Source organism: Acomys russatus, chromosome 23 (genome assembly GCF_903995435.1).
Source record: "Acomys russatus chromosome 23, mAcoRus1.1, whole genome shotgun sequence".
Taxonomy (NCBI): Eukaryota; Metazoa; Chordata; class Mammalia; order Rodentia; family Muridae; genus Acomys; species Acomys russatus.
Genome location: NC_067159.1, coordinates 2,279,616 through 2,305,814, shown reverse-complemented (window position 1 = coordinate 2,305,814; position 26,199 = coordinate 2,279,616). Strand labels below are relative to the sequence as shown.

The 26,199-nt window shown below is 44.2% G+C and overlaps 1 protein-coding gene across 1 annotated transcript in view; it reads right to left on the bottom strand.

Annotated features, from left to right (window-relative positions):
• The window catches only part of Wars2 (tryptophanyl tRNA synthetase 2, mitochondrial), a 77,686-nt gene that overhangs the window by 5,735 nt on the left and 45,752 nt on the right, over positions 1-26,199 (bottom strand). Inside the window, 4 exon segments of the mRNA XM_051165993.1 lie at positions 5,352-5,437; positions 7,747-7,797; positions 7,799-7,828; positions 20,232-20,489. Coding sequence (XP_051021950.1) covers positions 5,352-5,437; positions 7,747-7,797; positions 7,799-7,828; positions 20,232-20,489 — 425 coding nt within the window.

Sequence of the window (26,199 nt, the reverse complement as noted above, 5' to 3'; positions counted from 1 at the left end):
GCCCTAAAAAGGCTTACCCCCTATCACAGCACTACCTTCCGCTCTCAGACAATAGGAAGACTCTTCTGGAAGCTGAAACCACCAAATCGAAGTTCCGGGTACTGTCTACATTCTTTGTTTCTTGGCTTTTTTGTACTTGAACTGTTCCCCCCAGGGACCACATGGCCAAAGGCTTGCTTGGTGTCAGTCTACGGTGCTACTGGGAGATGTGGAACCACTTAGGAGCTGGGCTTGCTAGAAAGAAATTAGGTCATTGGGGTGTGGCCCTTGAAGGCGACTCAGGGACCCTGGCTTATCTCCCTACACCTGTTTTTGGTCACCATGAAATAAAGCAACTTTATCCCACTATGTGTTTCCACTAAGACATCTTGCCTCACTCTAGACTCAAGGCAATGAGGTCAACCAATCAGGTGCTGAAATCCCTGAAACCTAAGCCACAATAACCCTTTCCTCCTTTCAACTGACTTACCTCAGGTGTTTTGTCATGGCAAAAGAAAGCTGACTAATGGAGTTTGGGTTTGGTTTTCTACTTAAAAATTTTAAAAGACCATCTCCTTATTCTCTTGTATCATCTCAGGCTTTTTTTTTCTTTTACATTTATTTATTTATTTATTTATTTGTGTGTGTGTGTGGCGCGCGCACACGTATGCATGTGTACCCCACAGAACACTTGTGGACAGAAAACAACTTGTGGGAGTCAATGTTCTCAACCACGTGGGTTCAGGGCTGTATTCAGGTTATCAGGTCTTGGGTGAGGCCCTGCCCTGCTGAGCACCCTCACCATGCCTGTTCCCCCCCCCCCCTTTTTTTTTTTTAATTTAAATATAAAGTTATTTTATTTTTTTCTGTATTCCATCTTTTTTTTTTTATTAATTTATTCTTGTTACATCTCAATGTTTATCCCATCCCTTGTATCCTCCCATTCCTCCCCCCCCCCATTTTCCCATTATTCCCCTCCCCTATGACTGTTCCTGAGGGGGATTACGTCCCCCTGTATATTCTCATAGGGTATCAAGTCTCTTCTTGGCTACTTGCTGTCCTTCCTCTGAGTGCCACCAGGTCTCCCCCTCCAGGGGACATGGTCAAATGTGAGGCACCAGAGTACGTGAGAAAGTCGTATCACACTCTCCACTCAACTGTGGAGAATATTCTGACCATTGGCTAGATCTGGGAAGGGGTTTAAAGTTTACCTCCTGTATTGTCCTTGGCTGGTGCCTTAGTTAGAGCGGGACCCCTGTTTTCCCTTTTGATTTTAGAGTCTTTTCTCCTGTTTCTCTGCTCTTGGGAAACATACGCCGATTAGTTAGCCCATCACTGTCTATGCAGACTTAGTGGGTTTCCCCACAGTTACTTTCTCCTCCACCTCTTCTTCATCATCATCATCATCATCATCACCTAGCTGCTATTATTATTATTATTATTATTATTATTATTATTATTATTATTATTATTGGTGGTGCCGCCTCACAAACACTAGGGAAGTGCCCAGACACTACACTAATGCAGCCTGAAAGCTAATTACTTTATCTGGGAAGCGGGAATATCATCCACCTGTCTAACAGAGCTATGCTGAGGATTTGAACACCAGGTATTTATCAGCTGTTGCGATGCTTGGTGAATACTGGTCAACACTGGTCAGTCCTCGCTTCTCTCCTATTCAAGGGCATGCATAGTGGCACTGCCTGGAATCACTATATTACGTTACTTAAAAAATATTGTGTGTCTTTCTATATGTATACATATATAGGCGGAGACACAAAATTAAAGGAAAATAAATAGTTACTTAATATATAGCCAACTACTTGTGTTTTTGAGAATTTCATGCATGAGTAGCATATTTACATCATTTCCACTCTTTCTCCCCCCACCCCCCGGCTACACACCCACACACACACAGACACACACACACAGACACATAGACAGACACACACAGACACACACCCACGCACACACACCCATGCACACACACACAGACACACACATAGAAACACACACAGAGACAGACACACACACAGACACACACCCATGCACACACACCCAACGCACACACACACACAGACACACACACATACAGAAACACACACAGAGACAGACACACACACACACACACCGTCTCTACTGAATCAATTAGCGTTGATATATGTGTTTAGGACTGATCGTGGGGACTAGATACCTATCAGGGAGCTGACTCTCCCTCCCCGAGCAGCCATTACCTGCCTATAGCTCTTTGCTGCAGCTGAAGCCCTGTGAGAGTTCTCCCATTCGTGCTGGCATGTCATCTGGTGGTGTTACCCTGTAGGGCTTGTTTAGGTGACCATACTGTTGAGGGGTCATGGGCATGGCTTCCCTAGCCTGTCTGGAAGGCATTTTCTAGCAGCAGGCCTTCTGGTCCTCTGATGGCCAGCTACTTAAACGTATGCATTCAGATAAATAAGGGCTATTGTAAATAAAACTGAAGACCTTTTGCTACATTTGTGCCTTTCTTCAGGTATCTACTGTTACCATTATTATGACTTTGATGGTGCTGGAGCCTGAGCCTAGGACTTCATGCACACTAGGCAAGCTCTCTCCTGCTGAGCTTCATCACCTACCATCTTTTTACTTTTATTTTGGGACAAGGTCTCACTAAGCCACTCAGGCTAGCCTTGAAGTTACTCTGTAGCTCAGGCAAGTCTTGAACTTGTGACCTTCCTGAGCAGCCTGATAAACAGCTGGGATCACAGACCGGCACCTGCAGGCTTGGCTTAACTTCCTGTTATTTATCATGCTTTCTGGATAAGATAACCTCAGCTCTCCATTCCCGGCTTCCTTAAACACCTCCTACGGAAACACGCGTGTCTTCTATCAGCCTATCTGAAGCACCTTCTCTGTTCCGCTCCTAGCATTTGTTCTCCAGGCTACCATACCACACAACCTAATGCTCATTTTGACAAAAGCAAATACAAATTCTGTATTTGACTTACATCAGCATTTTATGGTGGGCAGAAACCACAGACAGTCTTACCTGTCCTTCAAGCTATCAACCTCCCAGTGTTTACAATAGAAATACTTCTAGACATTCTGACTATGACTTGTCCCAAATACAGAAATAGGTGAAACAAAACAAAAACAAATAGAAAGTACCCCCAACTGCACAGGTGCTCTAGCCTGAGACGAGGGCCAGGCTGGGCTGTGTCCTTCAGAAAGGGGCACGCACATGCCCACATCTGTAATCTGATGTGGCATTAGGCTTGGCAGGAGTTTCTAGGCTAAGGAAGGAGACTCCGCCTTGAAGGTAGGTAATTGACTGGTTTTATAGAAAAACATTTTTATCTGTTTACCTGAACAAAGAGTCTCTACCTATCAGAACACTGCCGAGAACAGAAGACTCCTGCCACCTGCATCCACCCTCCTTCTGAAGCTGGGGAGAAGCCCTACTGTAACCACGGATGAGCCCAGTAGACGTTAAGAAGGGACACTTACAGAATGGGACAGAAATGCCTACCTTGCAGACTCTATGTGCTTTACGAGGGACTCCTGCTAATGTTGGAGGGAGCCTGCGACAGCGAAGAAGAAACCAGCAGAAAACTCTCAACTCAGGTTTACCTGCTACATCCCAGCCACTTGCAGTTTTGGGTATGATACCAAGACATTGGCAACCCTGGGCTTGACTCTAAAGCTGGTGCCTACGAGAGCTTAGGAAGCTACTTCACCAATGTCAACCTTCTCACAGCGTCCTCCTGTATCTAAAATCATAGTCTGTATCATGTGCTATCAATCCTATGTCACATGCTCACTAATTCCCAGAGGTGTTCCCTGTCATCTAATTGGCAAATAAAAGGACTGCAACATTTTTAATCATTCTGCCAATTGGATTTTGGGCAATTGATAAAAATATACATCAGTTGCATCTTACCAGTTTTAATTTTTGCAATTTCAGTTACCTAGGGTCTAAAAACATACATGTAAAAAAAAATCTCAGAAATAATACGTTTTAATATGCACATCACTGTAACCCGCATTGCCCATCCCGTCTGTCATCCATCATCAGTCAGCACATCCCTGATCAATATGCACCTTGACAGCCGCAGGCACTCTCACACCAGTGGGCATAGCCTCAAGTGACTTAGTTACGTGAAGCGCTCAGACAGTGTTGCTGGCAGTTCAGATACACGGGAGGGAAGCAGGGACGCAGCGGAAAGATGGATGTAATCGGCTTAGGGAAGAGCAAACAACTGTGTGCTAAGACTGCTAAAATCTGAAGTAAGAACAAATCTGTCTGAGAAATTACAGGGAAGAAAAAAAAGTTTGTGTTAATTTACCAAACTAAGAAAGCACGATAGGCACATACTCCCTCGCTTTCAGCTCGCTGACGTCATCAAACAGCGCAAGAAGCAAGGCAGACACAGCATAGGAAGATAAGCTTGGAGCTGGGAAACAACCTGGAATTCCCGCTACCCAGAGGCTGAGGCAGAAGCGACATGTATTTGAAGCCTGTGTGAAGTGCCACACAGTGAATTCAGAGCCAGTCTGAACAGCCTGGCTAGACTCCATCTCAGAAACCACTGGGAATCTATCCCAGTAGTATGGTGCTTGCCTAGCAAGTGTCTGGATGGAACTTTATCTCCTCTGTGGAAAACAAAACCAAGCAGACACATGTTGAGGGCCCACACTCAGCACACCGCCACCACAGTGGAGCACCTCCCCTGTTCTTGCCCGTTCTCCTTCCTTCCTCCTTCTCTCTCATCGTCTCCTCTCTTCCCTTCCTCTTCCCTTCTGCTTCCTGGCCAGAAGATGAGAGCAGTTCAAGCTACTACCTCTCTCTCGTCGCTGCCACCCAGCACCCCGTTGCAGGCCCAATCGACAAGCCTGCCTGCTTTCCAGGCCTTGGATGCTGTCTCCAGGCTTACTAGCCCCCGTGACTTTGGATCTGCTGCTGACCTCTGTGAGCCCTTGTTTCCTCTTCTGAAGATCAGGGCCGACAATGGTAAGCCTCACAAGGCTTAACCCGGAGAAGACACAGAGAGGCTTCGACCACACAGTAGGCACTCGTCTGCGCTAGCTCCGCCTAGCACTGGTCCTTCACGGGAACAGACAGAGAGCCAGCATATGGTGCTGACTGGTGTATCGCATCCTTTTTGCAGCCCCTCCTCCACAGGTCTAACCTTTCCCCGCAGAGTTACAAAGACCCTTGTGTAGCACATGCCTGCAGTTCTCACACTCGGGAGCCTGAGGTGGGAGGGTTACAAGTTCTCATAGAGCTTGGGCTCCACAGTGAGACGCTGCCGTGAACAAACAAACAGACATTCACACACAGTCTCTCTCCTGTCACCGCTGGAGTGCATGAGACCAGGGACAGCCTCCCTCCTTACTTGTAGCACAGGATGTCTGCTGCCTGGAGTACGGGGTACGTGAGCAGGCCTACTGTCCCATCATGCTTCTGCCTCGCGGCCTTTGCCTGAGGAGCGAAGAGAGAGAAATGTGACTGGAACCTAATTACATTGCTCAATTAAGAAACCTAAAAAGCAAGCGGAGTGTGCTGTGGAGCCACCTGTAATAACTCGTATTCCGTCCTTCCGGCAGCTCTAACATCAGCTGGCTGCTTATCACGCGCATGCTCCAGGCCTCAGGAGAAGTAAGAGGGATCTGTGTTACCAATTCCGTGGTATTTTATTTTATTTTTGGAGCTGGGGCCTCTTTCATGCAAAGCCCACCCAAGCTCTACCACTGAGCTAGACACATGGCCCCTTGCCCCAGGAGGGATTGTGTACCACCTCAGTTTCTCATTCGCTTCACTGAGGACAAAGGGGTTTTCTAGATTCCAAATCAGCTAAGTTCAGAAATTACTACAAAGTTAAGTTTCTCCAAATCCACAGGAGTCAACTCTGCCCCTTATCACAAATGTTCACAAAAGATTAATTTAGAGAATGATTTGGGAAAAGAAACATGGTAAGCTAATTGTTGAAAAGCAACTACCAGGGCAGGCAAGACAGCTCAGTGGCTAGAGGTGCCTGCCACAAAACCTGATGACCAAGCTCTTTCCCCAGGACCCATATTCTGGAAACAGAGAGCTGAGTGCACCAAGTTGCCCTCTGGTACCACATGCTAATGATAAAAGTATATATAAAAAAAGAGAGATTACAAGCTGCAAGTTGCATTGCATTTAATTAGTAGGTAAACCTTTATTTATTTAATATGTGTGTGGCTGTGTGCACGTGTGTATGCTCTTGCACCTGTGCATGTGGATGGCAGAAGGCCCATGTCAAAGCTTGCATGTAGAGGTCAGAGGACAACTTAGGAAAAGTAAGTTCTCTCCTTACGCTACAGGTTTTGGGAACTGAATCCAGGTCATCAGGATAGTGTGCTGAGTCATCTTGCTGTCTAACTTGTGGGATGATGATGATGATGATGATGACGACGACGACGATGACGATGACTACTATTGTTACTTATGTGTCTGTGTGTGCGCATACCACGTGTGTGTAGACCTCTGCATAGGCCAGAAGAGTTAGAGTTACAGGCTGTTGCAAGCCACCCAGTGTAGGTGCCGGAAGAGCAAGAAACAGTGGTGACTCCTGAGCCATGTCTGCAGCCCTGGATGCTTTACGTCAGCAACTGGTCTTGGAACTACAAAGGAAGTGAGGTGACGTAGAGAGCACTAGTGCTTACTGAGTGCTGCCAATATAGGTGCTTTTCCCATCAGTCCTGCCCATAACCCTGCCCCTGGCCTTCACATCACTTTTCTTGTGCTCACTGGGCCAATCAGAACTGCTCTTACCACATCTTACCAGGACACTGAAATTCACTTAATTACTAGGTTCACTGAGAAATGAGTGGTATAATGTTATGCTAAAACAGCAAAGCCTTGCCTAAAATTAAAATATGTTAGAGAACATTACAAAACCTTTGTTTCCAATTCTTGGCCTGTCGTCAGTCTGAAGCATCACTGTTAGTATCTTATTTAATGCCAGTTCTTTGAACATATACAGGATGCCATGTTCTCCTAGTTTGGGAGCCAGGATTAAGACAAAGACTAGAGCTAGGGAAGAGACCCCACCACCCCTGGACCCCGAACTCTCCTCCAAAACTGACCAACGGTGGTGTCTTTTGGGTCCTTCCTGTGAGAGAAGTAAAGTAACCCATTTCATAAAAATAACAACATGAGGGGTCTGCCCTCCCCACCTGACTGTCTCGCAAGCCGCAGCTGCACTCAGGCACAGTTGCTGCAGCGGGGCTTCTTGCTGCAGTTTAGGGAATGGCTTCTGAAGACCAACTTTTGAGGAGACCAATGATACTCAAAGTATGTTCAAAAGATGTTGAGGCCAGGCAACAGTTCAAATCCAAAGAAAAAAGTTAAGCCTTAGTTTTTTCTTTTGGATTTGAACTGTTGCCTGGGCTCAACTTGTTTAAATGTTAAATAAATACAATATGTTGTCTCTTCTCTCCACAGTAAAAACATTCTTAATTCCAGGGTTGAGATGCAAGGCAACCTAGAGATTCTGATTGTTAATGTAGTAGGTTCAAAGTTATAATTACGTCTATCCAAAAACAGATAAAACAAGTAACACATCGGATTGTGAAGTCAGAAGAGGTCTTGGGGACCTTCTAGTGTCTGCTTAACACTGTGATGCAGAGAAGTGAATGGGGCTGCTCCAGCCAACACTGGGTGGCAGGCCAAGGTAGTGAGTGAACTCACAACTCCCAGAACCAGGCTCAGCAGCCAACAGAAGCCTTTCTTTCCATTAATAAGCATGTTCTGGCATTTACCTTCCACTGGTGTAAATGCTGCAGTCGAGGCAGTCTGACCATGCAGGTGAGGGATCCAACTTAATTGAGTATGTTCAGACACCTAAAAGAAAGAAAGGTGGTCAATGACTCATTGAGCCTAAGCAAAACTAGACAGACAACAGGGATTGGCTAAAATAGCTAATGACCCAAGTCAAGGTTATTAAAAGGAAACAGGTGAATGGCTGTGCTGTTATTCCTGATGAAAGGCCATTAGGTTAAAAAGTTATTTAAAAAAACAAAAACAAAAAACAAACAAGTATTACAAATGCCAGTTCATTGCTTAAGTCCTTGACATCCCTAGTGAGGAGGTAATCAGAGTTTTTTCAGTATCTTCAGTGTAGACTCCACCACATCCTAAGGCATCCATCCCTTGATATTTTGTGTTTGTTTGTTTGCTTGTTTTCCCAGACAGGGTTTCTCTGTGTAGCCCTGGCTGTCCTAGAACTTGCTCCATAGACCAGGCTGGCCTTGAACTCAGAGATATACCTGCCTGTGCCTCCACAGTACTTGGATGAAGGACATGAACCACCACCACCCAGCTCACCCATCCCCTTGAAATGCCAGGCTTATCAATAAACCTATCAAGTTCTCTCCTCACCTCTCTGACGTCCTCTCTGACCCTTAAATCCATGACAATAGCCAACAATACTTTTCACTTATCTGGTAAAGAAAGATCCTAACTCTAAGTGGAAAGCTTGGCCTGCCCAGATCTGCAGTGATGGAGAAACAGATTGCTTGCACCACCCGTCCCCCAAAGGGGAGTCGGAAAGCTCCTCCTCTCTCCTTCCCCACCTTCAGTTCTCCTGCCCCACCTCCGCCCCACTAATCAACAAGAAAATACAAACTCTCCTCAACCTAGTTTTGTTTGAATCAAGTTTAATCAAGTAAGCAAAACCTGGCAAGGACTGGGAAGGTTCTTGGGCCCAGGCCATCCTCTAACTGATGACCTGGAGAGCGAGCCCTGAGCATCCCACTTCTGGGCCCTGGGGAATCCAAGTCTATTGATTGTGGCATTCTGTGTCCATATGATTCCCTTAAAAAGCAGAGGCTCCTGCCAACTCTGCAAAGTGGCCCCAAATGTATTCTCTGTGGGTTTTGCAAAGGGAACATAAATGGGATGAGCCAGCTCAGGCCTGTTTCACTAGCGAGGAACAGACATCTGGAGCAAGATAGTTTCTCTTCTCCCCTCTCAACTTAGAAGGAAGAGTTGTTTTTCACGCGCTCGACAAGGGATTGCTTTTAAAGTTCCGCAAGTCGCTGGGTGGAATCTGTCATCTTTCCTCTAAGAGGAATTGGGGTTTCGGTGAAGGCAGTGGCTGTGACAGAACTGTCCAAGAAAATTGCTAACTGCTGCTATATACAAACAGCTTTTCTGCACAAACAGTAAGCCAGAAAGTAGCCAAGAGGACGAGAGTCGCTTCCAGTCACCAGAGAAAACACATTCCCATCGAACACAGCTAGCACACATTAGTTTTAGGCATGGAAAAGAGGCAGAGAACCCTCTTTCCTCTTTGTTGAGTGGGGGAAAGTAATGAAAACGCAGCAAGCGACTGTGGATGTGTGGGAAGAGGCAAGAAACCGTCCCCTTCAATGCTGGTTTCAATGCTTAGCCCTGGCGACGTGATAAAAAGCTTACAATTGTGTCTACATGAATAAAAATATTTTCCCTGGAGTAGCTTTTTGTTTGGCCATATGAGATGAGAATTTTTTAACATTCATCAGAGATTTTTATGCTTTTAAATTAGCATTAAATTAACTCAAGCCAATTATAATAGAGAAAATGGGTAAAAGGTCAAAGCCAATTACCTTTTTGCCCTTCATCTTCAGTAATTATATGAGAAATGATAAGAGAAATACTTGTCATAGTTAAGGCAACCACATAGAAAGGTACATATTCCTATTTGAAGAAAAAGTGAAAGTGGTAAATACCTAAATACATTATTTTCCTATGTTGTGAAGCCATAAACAAAACAACGGTACATTGCAGCAAATTGGCCTATTAACCATTCACAAACAAGTCTGCAGCCATCAACAGAACCAGACAGCATGCTTCCGTCACTGCAGTTTGCTTGCCTTGCTTATCCCTGTAAAGCTCAGGCTAGGGCACTGTCTGCACTTACTAGGTACTGTGAACTTGCCCAGAAGCTGCAGAAAGAACTGGCCCACAAGCTAACTCGTTGATGTAGGCAAAAGCAATTTTATGAGGGTGACTGCAATGAAAACTGAGTTATGGAGGGTAAAGCGTAAGGCTACCAAGCAAGATATGAAGCCAGACACGCAAGGATGGCAGTGTGGCTTAAAGCTTTGTCCCCAGAGCTTGTCTGCAGCTTCTGTCAGGACAGCACAGGCACTTTTACACCCTTGACAGAAGCATGCTCATCTTCTGAGGGAAGACTGTCTGCTTGGGCTAGGTGTGCAGCTTCAGGAGGGACTAGAGGGAGGGAGGGAGGGAGGGAGGGAGGAATAGGACCCCACCCCTCACAGCCCAGAGCTTCATCTTTGGAATGAACTGACCTGGCTCTGAATCCTAGCTCTGCTACTCTGCGAGGGTACTCTGGGTGATCTTAGTGCCCTCTTTGTGCCCCACTATCTATGAAGTGAGGTTCCTTAGGACAATGCCTAGCACAAGCTCAGTCATCATTATTAATAAATGTTAAAAAAAATTACTGTCTTCCTATTCCACCCAGTCACCTCTGTGCTAAGTGTCCCACCCTCTTTGCTCTTGTTGGAAAGAAGTTGGCCTTTTTATGTCCCCCAAACTCACAGGGACACACTCACCTCAGCTGGCTCTTTTCCCTGATGGAAGCTCCCTCTCTCACTTCACCGTAAGTCAGCTCAGTCATTACCTCTTGAGAAGGCTTACCAGATCCCACCACCAGAAATAGCAATCTCTTCCCTCAATCTCACTGTTGATTTGACCCCATTCTTTCTTTATATCACTTATCATCTAATATGATGGTTTGAGTGAGAATTGGTCTCCTTAGGCTCCTATGGACCAGGAGGTGTGGCCTTGTTCGGGGAAGTGTGTCAGTGGGGGTGGGTTCGGCAGTTTCAAAAGACTCGCCCCATTTCCAGTGTGCTGTCAGCTTCCTGCTTGTGGATCAAGATGTGAGCTCTCAGATGCTCCTGCCTCCATGGTCTCTAACCCGCTGAACTTGTAAACCTAATTAAACGGTTACTTTTATAGGTTGCCTTGGTCAAGGTATTTTGTCACAGCAATAGAAAAGTAGCCAAGACACCGTCTTAATATAATTTACTTTTGGCTTACATACTACTGCTACTATTTATTTTGCTAATCCAAGAGAAAGTAACAATTTTTATTTGAATTATTAACTGGTAAAGCATGAGTACTTAGCACAGCACTCAGGATATAGTAAGTACTCATTAAATACTTGAAAAATTTATGAACAAGATTAAAGTTCATTCATAGAGAAATGACAAAATAAGTGTGACAATACAATGACGCACGTGGCTGTCACAGTTAATTTTAACTGTCAATTTGATTTGATTAGGGCATTAATGAGATGCAGTAACACAACGGGGTGTATTTATGAGCGGTTTTCCAATGAGGACTGACTGAGGAGGAAAACCTGACTGTGGGAAGCACTGTCCTCGGTCTGAAGATCTAGACAACAAAGATGGGAAAAGTAAAGTATTGGCATTCTCCTCTATTCTTCTGACCACTGAGATGCGAGCAAGCAGCCTGCTGTCCCTGCTGTCACAGCAGCAAGCCGCCCTGCCACCATGCTGTCCCTGCCAGGATGCACTGGACCCTCAGACCTGAGCCATAAGACACCATCCCTTCCTTAAGTTGCTTCTTTTCAAGCATCTGGTCACAGCCACAAGGGATGTGCTGAATATGGTGGTGTCATGATATTCTGCACAATAAGGAGATGAGTGAGCCTGTAAACATGGGTCACAGCAACAGTGTGTTCTGCTGTTTTGCCGGGTGTGGTAGCACACGCCTTTAGCCCCGTTCTTGGAAGAGGCAGGTGGATCTTTGTGAGTTCAAGCCAAATGGTGCTATGGAGTGAGGCCCAGTGACAAACAACTTTCCCCAATTCAAATCACTCTAGACCAAAACCACAGTGTTCTGTGAAAAAAAGAAAACTGTGAGAAGTACCACAAATATATTACTTCCATAAAATGTTTTAAAGTCACAAAACAAAAAAAGTATTATATATCCTCAATATATGTTTGTGGGAAAATATTATCAAGTATGAACTACACTGATCATATGAAGTTCAAAATTGTGGTTCTCTACGGTGAGAGGAAAAGGAGAGATTAAAGGGCTACACATGGAAAGGCCTAAAAAAGTTCAACTTTATCTACAATTATAAAAGTGTATGGGGCTGGAGAGATGAAACACTGGCTGCTCTTCCAGAGGACCTGGGTTCAATTCCCAGGACCCACATGGTGACTAAAATCCATCTGTAACTCCAGTTCCAGGAAAATTCTACATCTTCTTTTGGCACCAGACGTGCAAGTGGTGTACAGACATGTATGCCGGGTAAGCACAAATACTCATAAAATAAAAATGTTTATGGAACGTGTGTGTGTGTGTGCGCGCACGCGCGCGTGCACGTGCATGAATGTGTGTAAATCAGAGAGGCTCGCACTGCACTTCTTTCCTCTATTGTCCTTCACTTCTCTTTTGGAGACAGGGTCTCTCACGGCATCTGGGACTCACTGGTTCGGCTATGCTGGCTGGCCAGTGGGTCCACCATGGCCGCTTAGTGCCAGGGTTACAGATCTGCACTGGCTTGTGTATGGGTGGTGAGGACCTGGATGCGGGCTCTCGTGCCTACAGGGCAGGCTCCTTGCGGAGACTGCACCATCTCTCCAGCCCCATCATCGGTAACATTCTTTCTTAAGTTAAAAGGAATGAAAAGTAAACATATTAACAGCATTCATCTTTGTGCTGAGAACATGATGTGCTTTATGCCATTATCTGCATTTTGCTATATTTTTAAAATAAAAAAAGAAATCAAGAAAAAGAACACAGGGAAGCTGATTCCAAATATATGCTTGCTAGATATTAATCAGACCTAGTCAATTACCTGGTTCAGTAATTCCTGGGTTCAAATCTCTGACACACTTGCAGGGTCCTTCAGGACTTTCCTATTTCCCATGCAAATGCTACCTTCCCATGAATCAGGTCCTGGGGGTTTTAGTAAGGACATTTGGAAGACTATTCAGACTCACAAATTTCCATTTATTGCTTCCTCTCGGAAATGTGCAATTTCATGCTGAGCTATTTTTATTAGACTCTTATCATCCCCATGACAAATCCTTTTAACAAGAACCTTGTTTGGGGGTCTGATTTTAATTAAAAGAACGCTGGATCAGTGATACACCCTCGCTCTCCTCGCTTGGGCTGCCTCCTGTCAGCGCTTGCATTTGCTAGTGAATTCTGGGCTGCACATATCACGAGCTCATTAGTTTTTTCCTTGTCTACTAATTCCCAATCTAAATATGCTGATTCTGTCTGTCTGCTTCAAATGCCGCCCGTCTAGGTCCTGCGGCTCTGTATGTGCAGCAGGGTACCGCTTACATAGTCTGAAGATGTGCAAAGAAATAATACAGATTATTTATGGCCATATCACATGCAATAAAAAATACATTTTCTTAGGATTAACTGGGTAACAAATTGCTCTTTAAGTGCCTTAGAGACAATGTCTCTTTCTCATTTGCAATACATTCTGACCTGGAGATTATCCTTCACTTTGTACCTTTTCATTTCAGAGTCTAACCTGCAGGAGTCGTCCCCTCTCTGGAACCCAATGGACAGGACATTCTCCACAGTTATGTGGAGAGTGGGGACTGACTCTGACATGAACTCTGGAGCTCCATATTTGACCATGTCCCCTTGTTGGGGAGGCCTGATGGCACTCAAAGAAAGAATAAGCAGGCTACCAAGATGAGACTTGATAGCCTATGACCATATAGTAGGGGAGGAGATCCCCCTTGGTCATAGACCTAGGGGAGGAGAATAAGGTAAAAGACACTGGGGAGGGGGGCCCGGAAAGATACAAGTGATAGGATAACAATTGAGTTATAATCCGCATAAATTAATAATTTTTTTTAAAGCCCACACACGCATTTAGAAAAGATAGCATGTAACAAAGGGTTAGTATTTGGAAGATGTAAAAATAATTCTTCAAATCAAAAAGAAAATATAATTTTAAAAAATGGGCCAAAAAAGAGAAACAAATGAAAACAGATGGGAAAAAAAAACAAAACAAAACAAACAAAAACAAAGCCACATAAGAACAGAGGGGTTAAGAAAAACAAATGTTTAAGCTCAACCAGAAATCCAAATTACAACAAGACAGCATAGTTTATCACGGAAAAAGGAAAACACCTAACAACACTCATGTTGCTGAGCACAGAAAACAGTGAAGGGCGCCTGGGGTGGGAATGCAGCTGAGCCCATTGGCAGCTGGGAAGGCGCATGCGCATACCTCCTCAGGACTCCACCCTAGCTCTACACTCTTAGGAAACACTCCTGAGGGCCAGCCAGGGGGCTTAGAGCTATGGTGCTGGCCACCAAGCTTGACTACTGATTTGGATTCCTAGGAGCCACGTGGTAAAGGAGAGAACCAGCTCCTGCTAGCTGTCCCTGACTTCCACGTGCAGGTCACGGTGTGCGCATGGTCCACCTCCCATGCAAACAAACAAGCAAACAAATATTTTAAAAAGACAAAACCAAAATAAAACAGAAACGGGGAAAAAAAAAAAAAAAACCCTTAAGTATACAAAGGGCATTTTCAAGCAGGTCCACAGTATTGTTATTTGTAGTAAAATTTGGGGGGGATATCTACATGGTCTTGCTAATGGAATGGGTAAATAAACTGTGATGGAGCCAGAACACTGTACAGCAATTAAAAAAATGAACATATCTCAGAAATGAAATAAGAAACAGAATAACAGATGCAGAAAGATGTGCAGCAGGATACCATTTACATAGTTTGAAGATGTGCAAAGAAATAATACAGATTATTTATGGCCATATCACATGCAATAAAAAAATATAAGCACATATGTGGGGATGATAAATACCAAAGAGATATAGGGGTTGCCTCTAGGGAGGCAGAGCATGGGACGGAATTTGAGTGTGCAAAAAAGTTTCTGCTATATTTGCAATGTTTTATTTTGAAAATCAAAACTTATATGAAAGAAGTTAATATTTCAAAAGACATCCATTCATCTTCATACTTCTCTGACTGGTTGGAATATTTCTCTATTATCTAACAGTGTTGAATATCCAAAATATTCCTCACAAAGGAAAAAGTAAGCAGTAAGTTTCTGAAAATATTTTATCAAAGAAGACTAAAAAGAGACAGCCATTAGCTGGATGGCCATCTGTTGATCCACCTTATACAAAATCTTTGCGGCACCAAGAAGTCTGTGGGCGACAGCAGGCCCACAGTGGCTGGCGATGGAAAGTTATCTTTTGCCAAATGTGACATCATTTTCTTTAAGCCCCTACAGTAGACACTAAAGGTTTCGGGGGGGGGGGGGAAGTTATTTGTCAATTATGCCACAAATGAGAAGAGATGACAGTGACACTCAGGACAATAAAAGTGCCTGTACTTTTCCACACTTGTTCTGGGTGTGAGGCTAGACTGCTTCCTGAAGGCACAGTCAGTCACACTATGAAGGCACAGGCAGTCACACTATGAAGGCACAGGCAGTCACACTATGAAGGCACAGGCAGTCACACTACGGTCCTGTTCCTTCTCATCCACTCACAGAGTACCCAGATGGAATGGAGGCCAGGAAGGAGCACTGTGGTACAGGTGGGACTGTGTGGAGAGGAAAACACATGCAGAGCCCGCCTATCTAATCCTTTCTTCAACTTACGGCTTACTCCATAGGCCACTCAGAGCCTTAGCTCCCCCAGAACTCTAGAGGTATTGCTAGTTCTACAAATACCTCCACAAAGTCCAGTCATCCATCTGCACAGGTGGTTTGTTCCTTCTCTGTTACAAGCTGAGCATGGCGCTCCTTGTAGGTAGCTAACAACTTGGTGAGCTCGATAATCATAAATACATACCCAACTGCACTTGCGAGAGCACCAGCATACACAGAGCCTGTGTGGACCCTGGCTCACTTTAGGATCTGCCTTTCTGCCTCCCAGGGTAGAGAGGAGTCAGGTATAACTGTTCTGTGAATCTCCTGGACCCAGACCCATCTAGTCAGGTCCTTTGGCCTGCATTCAGAAACTGATTCCCCCATAGCACCCTTTAATTTATTACTATTATTGATTTTAGTTTCCTGGGAAACAAAACATAACCCTAATTAGAGAAAAAAGCTACATTCCAAAGCTTCAGATTCCATCCTGCTCCCCTGATTTTTTCTGGACTGCTCTGGACCCTCAGTAACTTGATATTTGATACTCCAAACCCTCCTTTTGTTCTGACCTCTGCTGGCAGCCAGTGCTGAAGGCTAAGTCTTCCTTTTTTTTATTTTTTATCTTCCATCTGTAGGGTGATTATATTTCGGGGAAAGTGACAGGGAGAGATGGGGAAATCTACCTCACAGACATCTGCGGGACTCAGATCGGACCTGTGCTCAGGTCTGCCAAAAACAAAAGACAATGACTTTGGCTTTGAGAGGGAAAGCCCTGCCAAACACACACATAGACAGGCGCTCTCCTTCCACCCCACCCTTCTCTGGCACAACATGCGCTTGTGAACTTATTCATGTGCACATACACACGCATACACTTTCAGACGAGAAGGTCTGAAAACTCTCCACATATGGCAAACATATTTAGGGGAAGCTCTGTGAGTACAGGCCAGTGGGAGAGGAAGAAAAAGAAAATAATGGAGAAAATCTTCAATATGCCTAAACTGTTCCAGTCAGGCTGCTGAGAAAGAATGCAAAGGATTGCAGATGAAAATTATTGGTAAAATCAGCATTATAACACAGCCAAGTTCCTTCCCCATTTAAAATGATTACTAGGGCTTTTTCTAATGTAAAACCAGGGCACATGGGAAAATCATCACCCAATGTCTATACCCACAAACATATTATATGGTAGAAAAAAATACTCTTATGTAACTCACAATTTCAAAAACTACTAATTCTATTTGTAAATAATTATGTGGGAGTATTATTTTAAATGCCAAATCTTGATAATTATTTAATAAATTTATATTCTTTCTGTTCTACATTTATCAGCCAAATCTTTTTTTTAATTTTAATTTTATTAGTTTATTCAGATTACAACTCAATTGTTATCCTAGCACTTGTATTCTCCCTTTCCTCCCTCCCTCCAGCTTTTACCTATTTTACCTCTTCCCCTCCCCTATGTCTAAGACCGAGGGGGGACCTCTTCCTTCACTATATGGTCATAGTTATCAGCCAAATCTTATACACCACAAAACTGCCAAAATAAAGGAAGGAACAACAGTAACAACAACAACATAGATAAATGATATGTGAGTTACCTGTCTCCTATATTAGGAATTGATTTATCAAAATTTCTAAAATTAAAAATTTTTTTTCAGTATGTACTTCCGAAAGTTGTTGGTGAAAGTCAACCAGATCACCAAACACAATGAACTGAAGTTAAGTCTATGCCACTGTTTTAGTGTGACAGAAAGGCTAACCTGCTGCCCTCCAAGGCCTCACTGAGCAACAGCATAGCCTGAGGGCAGGCAGGAGGCTCTGTTTGTACCCAGTAGAAGATGCCTGCGGCTGCACCCAGGTGATGCCTGCCATTCTGTGAGATGAGGGCCAACAGCCTAACATGAGTTTCCCATTGGCCCTCTGCCTGCTGCTCCTGAGGAAAGAGTACACGGGGGGGGGGGGGGGGGGTTGATGGGGGGGGTCAGCAGGCAGAGACAGGTAAGCCCCACCCCACCAGTGTGGAAACACGACTTCACACTCTTCTCACAGACCCAACAGAATGTGCTCTCCTGTCATTGTGTTCCTCATACTCATTTTAGACCCCATAGGTTGGTTACGCCACATCCCTCTAATTGCTACTGCTAAAAAGTCAAAAGATCATATATTTTGGCGGAACTTGGGAAAAGGAAACTCATGAAAGAGAGTGGAGGGGGTAGAAAGCACAGCCATCTTGGAAAACAGTGTGGAGGCACCTAAAGGAGATCATATAGAATGCCCCCATACCCCCACAAAGAACTGTGATCAAAACAAAGCAGAAGTCAAGGCAGCAAAGAAATGTGGCCGTTAGAGGCTGGAGGCTGCGTCAGGCAGACCCCACTCTCATCACCTACCTTTGCCTGGCCCGCAATGCTAGCCCCCTGCGGAAGCATCACAGAAAAGGTGAGCACTCGTATTCCTCACTTATGAGACAGTGCACCCACAATTACACTGTGGGTTCCTCATTCTTAAGTGTTACAGGATAAAGAAGTTATCTCAATTATTACACATTTTATAAGCTTTATAGAGGCCACTATCAAAAGTCTGTTACAGAGAAAGAAATATTTATAATATGCTAATGTGAGTGAAAATATTATCGTGTGGTAGTTACCCTTGGAGAAACGAGCTGAAAGTAGAATTGTTCAATTAAATAGCCTTTAATTTAAAGATTACTTCAAAAAGCAACCTGGCAAGCAGTTACTTTGGGAGAGATTAGACATAGTCACCTCTAAGAAATATGGAAATTGGAACTTGTGGCTGAGAATGCAGTTTTTAGAAATAACATCAAATAAGGATCAAAGAAGAGCCTGTATGAAAACCAGCTTGGATGGAGTGAAGCTGACGTGCTTTGAAAAATGCATTAGGTGACTCAGAAAGTGGCTTGCGGAGGAGCAGCACTGCAGTGTCAGAGGCGGGCACAGGCCTGGAATAAGCTGGCATCACAGTCCTCCGGAATAAAGGGGAATGTTTCCAAAGCAGGATGGTTGACAGGGTGAGAGGACTGGGGGCCAGCATGCTGAAGAAAGCAGAACTGGGGCAGGGGCGATGGCTCAGTGGGAAAGAGCATTGTCTGCTGTGCAGGGGACCAGGATCTGTTCCCAGCACCCACATGGCAGCTCACACCATCTGTAACTCTAGTTTCGGGGGATCCATCCCCCTCTTCTGGCCTCCATAGGTACTGCATGCACACAGTGCACAGACACCCATGCAGATAAAACACCTATACACATACATAAAATAAAAATAAATACTTTTTTTTAAAAGTAAGATTATGGAGTAAAGATGGCACAAAATAAATGTGTACAAGTATTTGATGAACAGGCATGCAGAAGATGCAGCTGATTTATTGCTGCTTTTTAAAAAGCAAAAGCTACTGAATGCATAGCAATTACTGAGAAGTCCACACTGGCCCAATATAGGTAAATGTTCTAGATCTGTCCAACGTTAAACTTGAAAAGTTGTAAGTAAAAGCTTCCAATTGACTGTAAAAAAAGAAAAAAAAATCTAGGTAAGTTGCCTGCATGATCCTTTTAATGATGACATTATTTCACACATGCATGGTGACAAGCTTATATTGAAGACTTTGTTTTTGAGAGGTATTCTTCTGTTAATATGTGCGAGCATGTGTGCGTGCATGCATGCGTGCATGTGTGTGTGTGTGTGTGCACGCGCACACAATTGTGTGTTTGGCCATGCTGGGGATTCAGCTCAGGACTCTGAGCATATGAGGCAAACATTCCACGATTCCTATTTCGTGCTTTCAGCTGGCTCCTCTGTGAGACTCATTACAGTAAGGCCTGCATTAATAAGAACCATATATTAGAATTTACATTCAGTAGAAGTGTGTAATCAAGACAGGGGATCCCACGACTGTGGCTTTGCTGCAGGTTGAAGCCGATACACAGTGAGGGTGTGACCCAGCAAGAGTTCTTGTCTTCTTTGCTAGCTTGTCTCCCAACTGCTCTGTCTCTGGGCCAGGATCTCTTCCTGTCTAAGGACACACTGACTCATCCATCGTGAAGGTATGAGTCAAACATTTTGGCTTTGTTTATCTTGGCTTTCTGAAAACTTTCTTGGCTTATACACAAGACATTAAGACTTTGTCTTATTTCCTGGCTTGTTCCTTCAAGTCCTTTCAAATGCTATTGTCCAAAGAATGAACAATGGAAATTATACAAATTCAATACTTAATAAACTACCACTGGAATTATAAAAAAAAAAATCATTGGTCAAAAAATTCACTCCTGATCACAGTGAGTTTAGTCAGCAGTGGCAGGCCATTGGGCTGAATGTAATCCAGCACAGAAAAACAATCCCAGGGTTCAAAGCACTAGTGCAACATCACGTTGGGGGTGGATGAAAGAGACTATACAACATAGTAGGAAAAAGCTGAAAAAGAAACCAGTACTGAAATAGAAGAAGACTTCATGGTATGAATGCGAGTAAACATCAAACTGAAAACACCGCATTAGGTGAAGTCATCCTTGAACAATTAAAATGAGACTGTGACAGAAGCTTCAAACAACGTGAAAGCCCAAGTCTTCTGGGCTCTGGTCTGAGGCACTCACCTGAGACTGCTGGAAGAGGATACTTTTCTCTGGGTTTATACCACAGGCGAGGAGAACAGCTGTCATGTCCAGGATGCTCTGCTGGAGGATGGCGGGGTCCTGGGGGACAGTGATGGAGTGCAGGTCCACGATGCTGTACAGCACCGTGTCATACTCCTCCTGTAACTTCACCCAGCTCTCGATGGCTCCAAAGTAATTTCCCAGGTGGGGGATTCCTGTAGGCTGGATGCCAGAAAACACTCGCTCCCCACTGTCTTTCTGCAACAAGGAAAAAAAAAAAACAAACAAACAAACACAGTTGCTTTGGAGGCAGCGTCCATGAGTTCTATGTGCCTATTACGGTATAGTCTTACTTGTACAAATCGCAGCCAGATGGTCATGTCCGTGCACTGTTTTGTGTGTACTCTGTGTAAATCACTATGCTGGATACTGTTGGAGCAAAAGGGCATTAAAAATACTTTCTCCTACTCCCCAAGTGTACGACCACGAAGACACTTAAGAAAAGGTCTGCTGGGCCAAAAGAGAGCAGTCTGGTTGAAGATGGAGGCAGTATTTACACAAAGATGAGGTACAAAGCAGCAGTATAATCGTAAGCAGAATGTGCCAGAAACGAGGTAAATGGACAGCAGTTACCAAGAGGAAAAGCTTGGCTTTGGTCCTCATGGGCACCACAATGCTTGTGCATGTAGACTTCATCCCATTAGAGATTAAATGAACCTTAGGGTTTGTTGAGTGACTTCACTTTTTGTAGTTGAAAAAAAAAATGAAGGCTATACCTTAGGCTAAAATCTCCTGTTACTTAGTTCTTTCCTATTTTTGCAAAGTAGCTCTATCTCTGTGGTGATTTGAATGAGAAAGCCTCACATATGCTAGTACAGTAGTTGATCACTTGGGTCCCAGCTGGTCGCAGAAGGTTTATGAGGAGGAAGTACATCACTGGGGGTGGGCTTTGAGATCACACAGCCTTGCCCCACTTAGCTTGTTCTCTCTGCTTTGTGCTTGTGGCTGAGGCATGATCTCAGCCCTCTCCCCTGTTCCTGCTGCTTGCTGCTATGCCCTCCCACCATGATGGACTCTTAGCCCTATGGGGCAGTAAACAAAAATAAACTGTCTTCTTCAAGTTGCCTTGATGATGCTGTCATATCAACCAAGAGGAAAATAGCTAATGCAACTAGGTACCAGGTTCTGCTCAGCATCACTGATTAAGACTTTATTGTTTTTCGTAAAATACTTTTGTCATATTTCTGTAGGTCTAAACATTTGCAAGATGGTTACATAGATCTTTGTGAGGCACTTGTCAAGTTACTCTAGTGTAGGGGTGGACTGTATACACAGGCATCTTCTGCCACCCTAGAGCCTGGTGGTCTGCTCCCAAGTTTATAACATCTGCTCTCTACAACAGTCCCTGTGGCTCAGATCCCTGAGTACTTGGTACTGTTTGCCCTCGTCTTTTAGCTAACAGAACAGACACAGGTAGAGTCTCACTGCAGCTTAACTTCATCTCCTTTGCTTTTAAAGAAGTTGAGATTCTTTTATTATTGCCTAGTTTTACTTCTATTGTAAATAGCCTGTTTAAGCTATTCTGTGCTTTATTTAGATGAGTTGTCTTTATTACTTAAGAACTTGTATATGTTCTAGATGCTATAGCTAATTACACATAGAGGAAATATATTTAACAGACTGTGTGCTTGTTTCTTCCTGTTATCTTTTGATGAAGGAAGGAAAGTTCTTTAGTAATCAAATAAGAATAAAGCATGTGACTATAGACTGTTGTGTCATAGCAGAAATCTTTTAATATGACAAGGCCCTAAAGACAAATGCATGCACACTCATATATGCATATTAATATAAATTATCCTGAAGACATGTGCATGCACACATGGATATGCACACACATATGCATATTTATATAAATTGTATGCATGAACTTTACTGCCTTACTTATCACTCAAATTTTGGTCTGCATGCATTTGGGGTGCTTTTGTTTTTGTTTGTTTTACATCAGCTGGAAGGCAGGCACTTGATTTTCTTTTTATGAATATTTGATTATTTTGTGTGAAAGGGCCGTTTCTTCTTGTTCTGAGATGGCATCTCTGTCACACAAGAGTGTGAGGATTCTGGTTAGAACCTGGCATGAGACAGTTTGAGGCAGAATGAAGGCCTTTATGGCATGAGACTCTCCAACATGAGAAGCTACACAGCCTGTCACAGCTGTATCTTCTTACCTAATAATAGGCTAATCTACTTTAAATAAGTGTCAAGGCTACTTAAGTGTTTCTCTCCTCTTTCTCCAAGAACTCCAAATTCTACAAATACAACTTGTGTTTTTTCTCTGCTAATAGGATGACAGTGCCAAAATAGAATGTTACATCCTATCTCCACAGTCCAGCTTTGAATCTGATCCAAGCAGTCAGGAGGGGGTCCAAAAGATTTGTAGCTCTGAGGATATGAAAAATGTCATTCAAGTAACCATGAACAAATATAACCAAACCACTCACGATCCCATCCCCTGTTCTCACACACGTACCCCTTCAATGAGCTCTTCAAACCATAATTTACAAAAAGCTTTAAAAAATGTTTTCCAGTTGAGAATTGAAGGAGGCGAAGAGGGGGAAAGGGAAGACACTGGGAGAAGTGGAAAGAGAGACGGGAAGAATGGGGACAGAGAGACAGAGGGGACAGAAGGGAGGAGTGGCTGAATGGAAGGAGGGAGAGGGAAAAGAACACATATTAGAGAGGCTTCCTCAGCACCCAGGGACCTTACATAGCTCTGATATGGGGATAAGCAAAGGGTTTCCAGGGCACTGAAAAATGATTAATGGGCATCAGGGTTGATTGATGAAGGAGAAAAGCAAAGCAGAAAAACAAACTTAATAGATGGAAGCGAAAATACCATCCAGAAGTATTTGACCAGGAAGAAGACCTGCTGTTTATGGTAATAGAAAGGGAGACCAGGAATGATAAACTGGAAAAAAAGAGATTATGCAGAATTCCATACAAATTCCCCTATGCTCAAACTCAGAAACTGTGCCCCAGGAGAACGGGAGAAAATAAACTCCTGAGAAGACTGGACGAGGGGAGCACGAGAAGAGTGACTGTGGGAAAGAGGCCTGGCGAGCAGTGGGAACGGACTCAGCCTGGGCTAAGGCGTCTTCCCATCCCGGTTTCTGAGATTCTGCACATGCGCGCAGACGGAATGGTGTTACCAAGAAGTGAGAGCAACAACAAGTATTTTGTTCAGTTTTCAAGGAGCTATTAAACAAACACGGCCTCTAAATGGGATCTGGATCCTTGGTCTTAAAAATATACAGAAAGCGCCCTGCTCTCTGGCGCTGAGTTTACGTTGCAGTCCTTTCCTCAGCAAGAGCCAGCAGGCGGTCTGACGGCATGGCAGGGGAGACACGCCTGGTACCATGAGATCACGGCGTTGGAATGTGGAGTTTGGGTGGTGGGAAGATGGGGGATTCTGTGTTCAAAAGCACTGTAGTCAGAGAAGAATGAAAATGAAAGGGGCAGGGGCTCCCCAGTGGACAGCAGGCAAGCCACAAAGCAAACAGCTTCATGACTAGCCCACAGGCATGCACTCAGGAGGGGTGGACTCCACTGTGGTGGACAGAGGAAAGGGAATGTCTTAAGAGATCGCCTTGTTTTTAGTTTCGGGCGTATTTCCTTAACAGACGCTATCTCCAAGAAAGTAACCGGCTCACTTTAGCACCGACACCAGCAGCGGACAATGATGTAGTCTAGCAAAGAGGGGGAAGGATCCAATCAAGGATGGCACCGGTTCACCAGTTTCACAAAGAGAGCTGAAACCGTCCTTGTGTAAGGTCCCGAGCAGAGCCCAAACCTATACTTTTGTTAATGCTAATGGCTGCGTTCAGAAGCAACTGAAAACCCCAAACCGTCAAATAATGCAAAAGACAATGCTTGAGACCCTGAGAGAGCTTCTGTGCTGGTCCCAAGTGAACAGGCTACAGCAAACGATTGCGGGCTACCCACTAGTGAAATGGCTTCTTACTTTTTGACAGTTATTTAATTATCGGGAACATGTGCATGCAGACAGCTTTCGAGTGTCAGGTCTCTCCTTCCAGCATGTCCCTGTGGGTCCTGGGGCTCACATTCAAGTCATCAGTCTGGCAGCTAGCACCTTCACCTGATGAACCGTGGTACCAGTGCCATGAACACTTTCTCTTGAAAACAGTGGTGGGAAACAAAGACTCAGCTGTGCCTACAAAGTCCTGCATGTCCAGCTGGGGCATCAGATGCCCAATCGCCAGCCTTCTGTTAGCCATGGCCAAAAAAGGCAAACGCAGAAACTCACTGAACAAACTCCACGTCTAAGTGGGTATCAGGATGGCAGTGAAGGGCTAGTATGGTAGCATACTCCAGGGCAGCCAGGGCTACATAGTGAGACCATGCTATAATAATAATAATAATAATAATAATAATAATAATAATAATAATAATAATAATAATAAAGAATGGCATTAAAATTGTTGGTTTAGCGTGTGCGTGCATGCACTCACGAGTGAGGCACACCTGTACCACAACTTGGAGGGTCAGGGGGATAGATCAGAGGACCATTGGCAGGAGCTGGTTCCCCTCTACCACATGGACTGCAGGAAGTGAACTCAGGTGTTCAGGTTTAGTGGCATGTGCCACTATCGAGCCATTTTGCTCGCCCGAGAACAGCATTCTTCACAGACTGCATTAACATAATTACTAACATTACCAGCAAAAGTGGATGGAAATATCTTTCTTAGTCGGCTTACTCTTCTGACTGCATGTAAGTTTAAAGCAGTTTCACGCCCTCACTCTTAACACTCTGCTAGTGTTTCTCACGTCTGTCATTTGTAATGCGCTACTATTTCAGCCCCAGACTAAAACACATCTTCCCTCCTTCCTGGACATCTCCTGACTACATACTCTTTACTTTTAAGCACTAGTTAAAGACTTGAGAGTTAAAGCACAGGGGACCCTGTGTAGAAAAGCACTAGGTGGCCCGCTCTCTTGGGAAGCTTTGACTGTGGGGCCAGCACTGTTTTATTGCCGTCAACTAGGGCTTCCACAGAGTGTTAGAACCTTGATCTGTTGAGAAGTGCTCACTCAGCAGCGGGGAGAGTGGGTTCCCTTCTGTCTAGAAACAGAACCAGATGCTCAGACCCAGAAGTCAACACAGTAAATGTCCCAAAGCAGAGCAAGTCTTCCTCCCGCCCCAATACCCACTCAAAGAAACATCCTCTGGCCAGTTTGATCAGTTGTCAGAGCTTTGACGGCTGTACAGTGCTTTCTCTACTCCACAGGATTTGAGCCCTGGCTGCCAGACTGCAGTGAGTACTTTGTTTATTTAATCACTTTTGCTCAGAAGCAGTGACAGCAGAGTTACTAAAATGAGAGATGAAAAGGCACACAGGGAGGTGGCCCTCTCTAACTATTGTCATTGAGCATGTTGTGACACTGCCCTGTAGCTGCCAAAAGCCTCAGGTATAAGGAGGCATTATCATTTAAAAGTGCCAGCCTGGTCTACAAAGTGAGTCCAGAACAGCCAAGGGTACACTGAGAAACCCTATCTCGAAAAACCAACCCCCCCCCCAAAAAGTGCAAGCATTGGTACATCAAGGGGTCAGATATCCTACAGGAACTCCCTGTGACACTCCTGCTAGGGAGCAGAAAGTCCCATGAGGAGAGTCTTTTACTGTATGAAACTTTTACAACTCCTATGGAGACCATCCAGTTTGGTTTTGCACAATATAGCATTTCTGTAAGTATCTTCCCAACGCCCCACAGACAAGGCCTTTTACTTTATTAGGTATTGGCCTTTGCTATCTACTGGGCCTGTTCTATTAAATCACTCCCAGAATTCTACAGCTCTAATGTCTAGAACATATTCTCTACTATTAAGCTTATTAAAAACCAATTCCCAGTTCATACAAATGTTTGGCTTTGGTTTTTTTTTATTTTTTTCTAC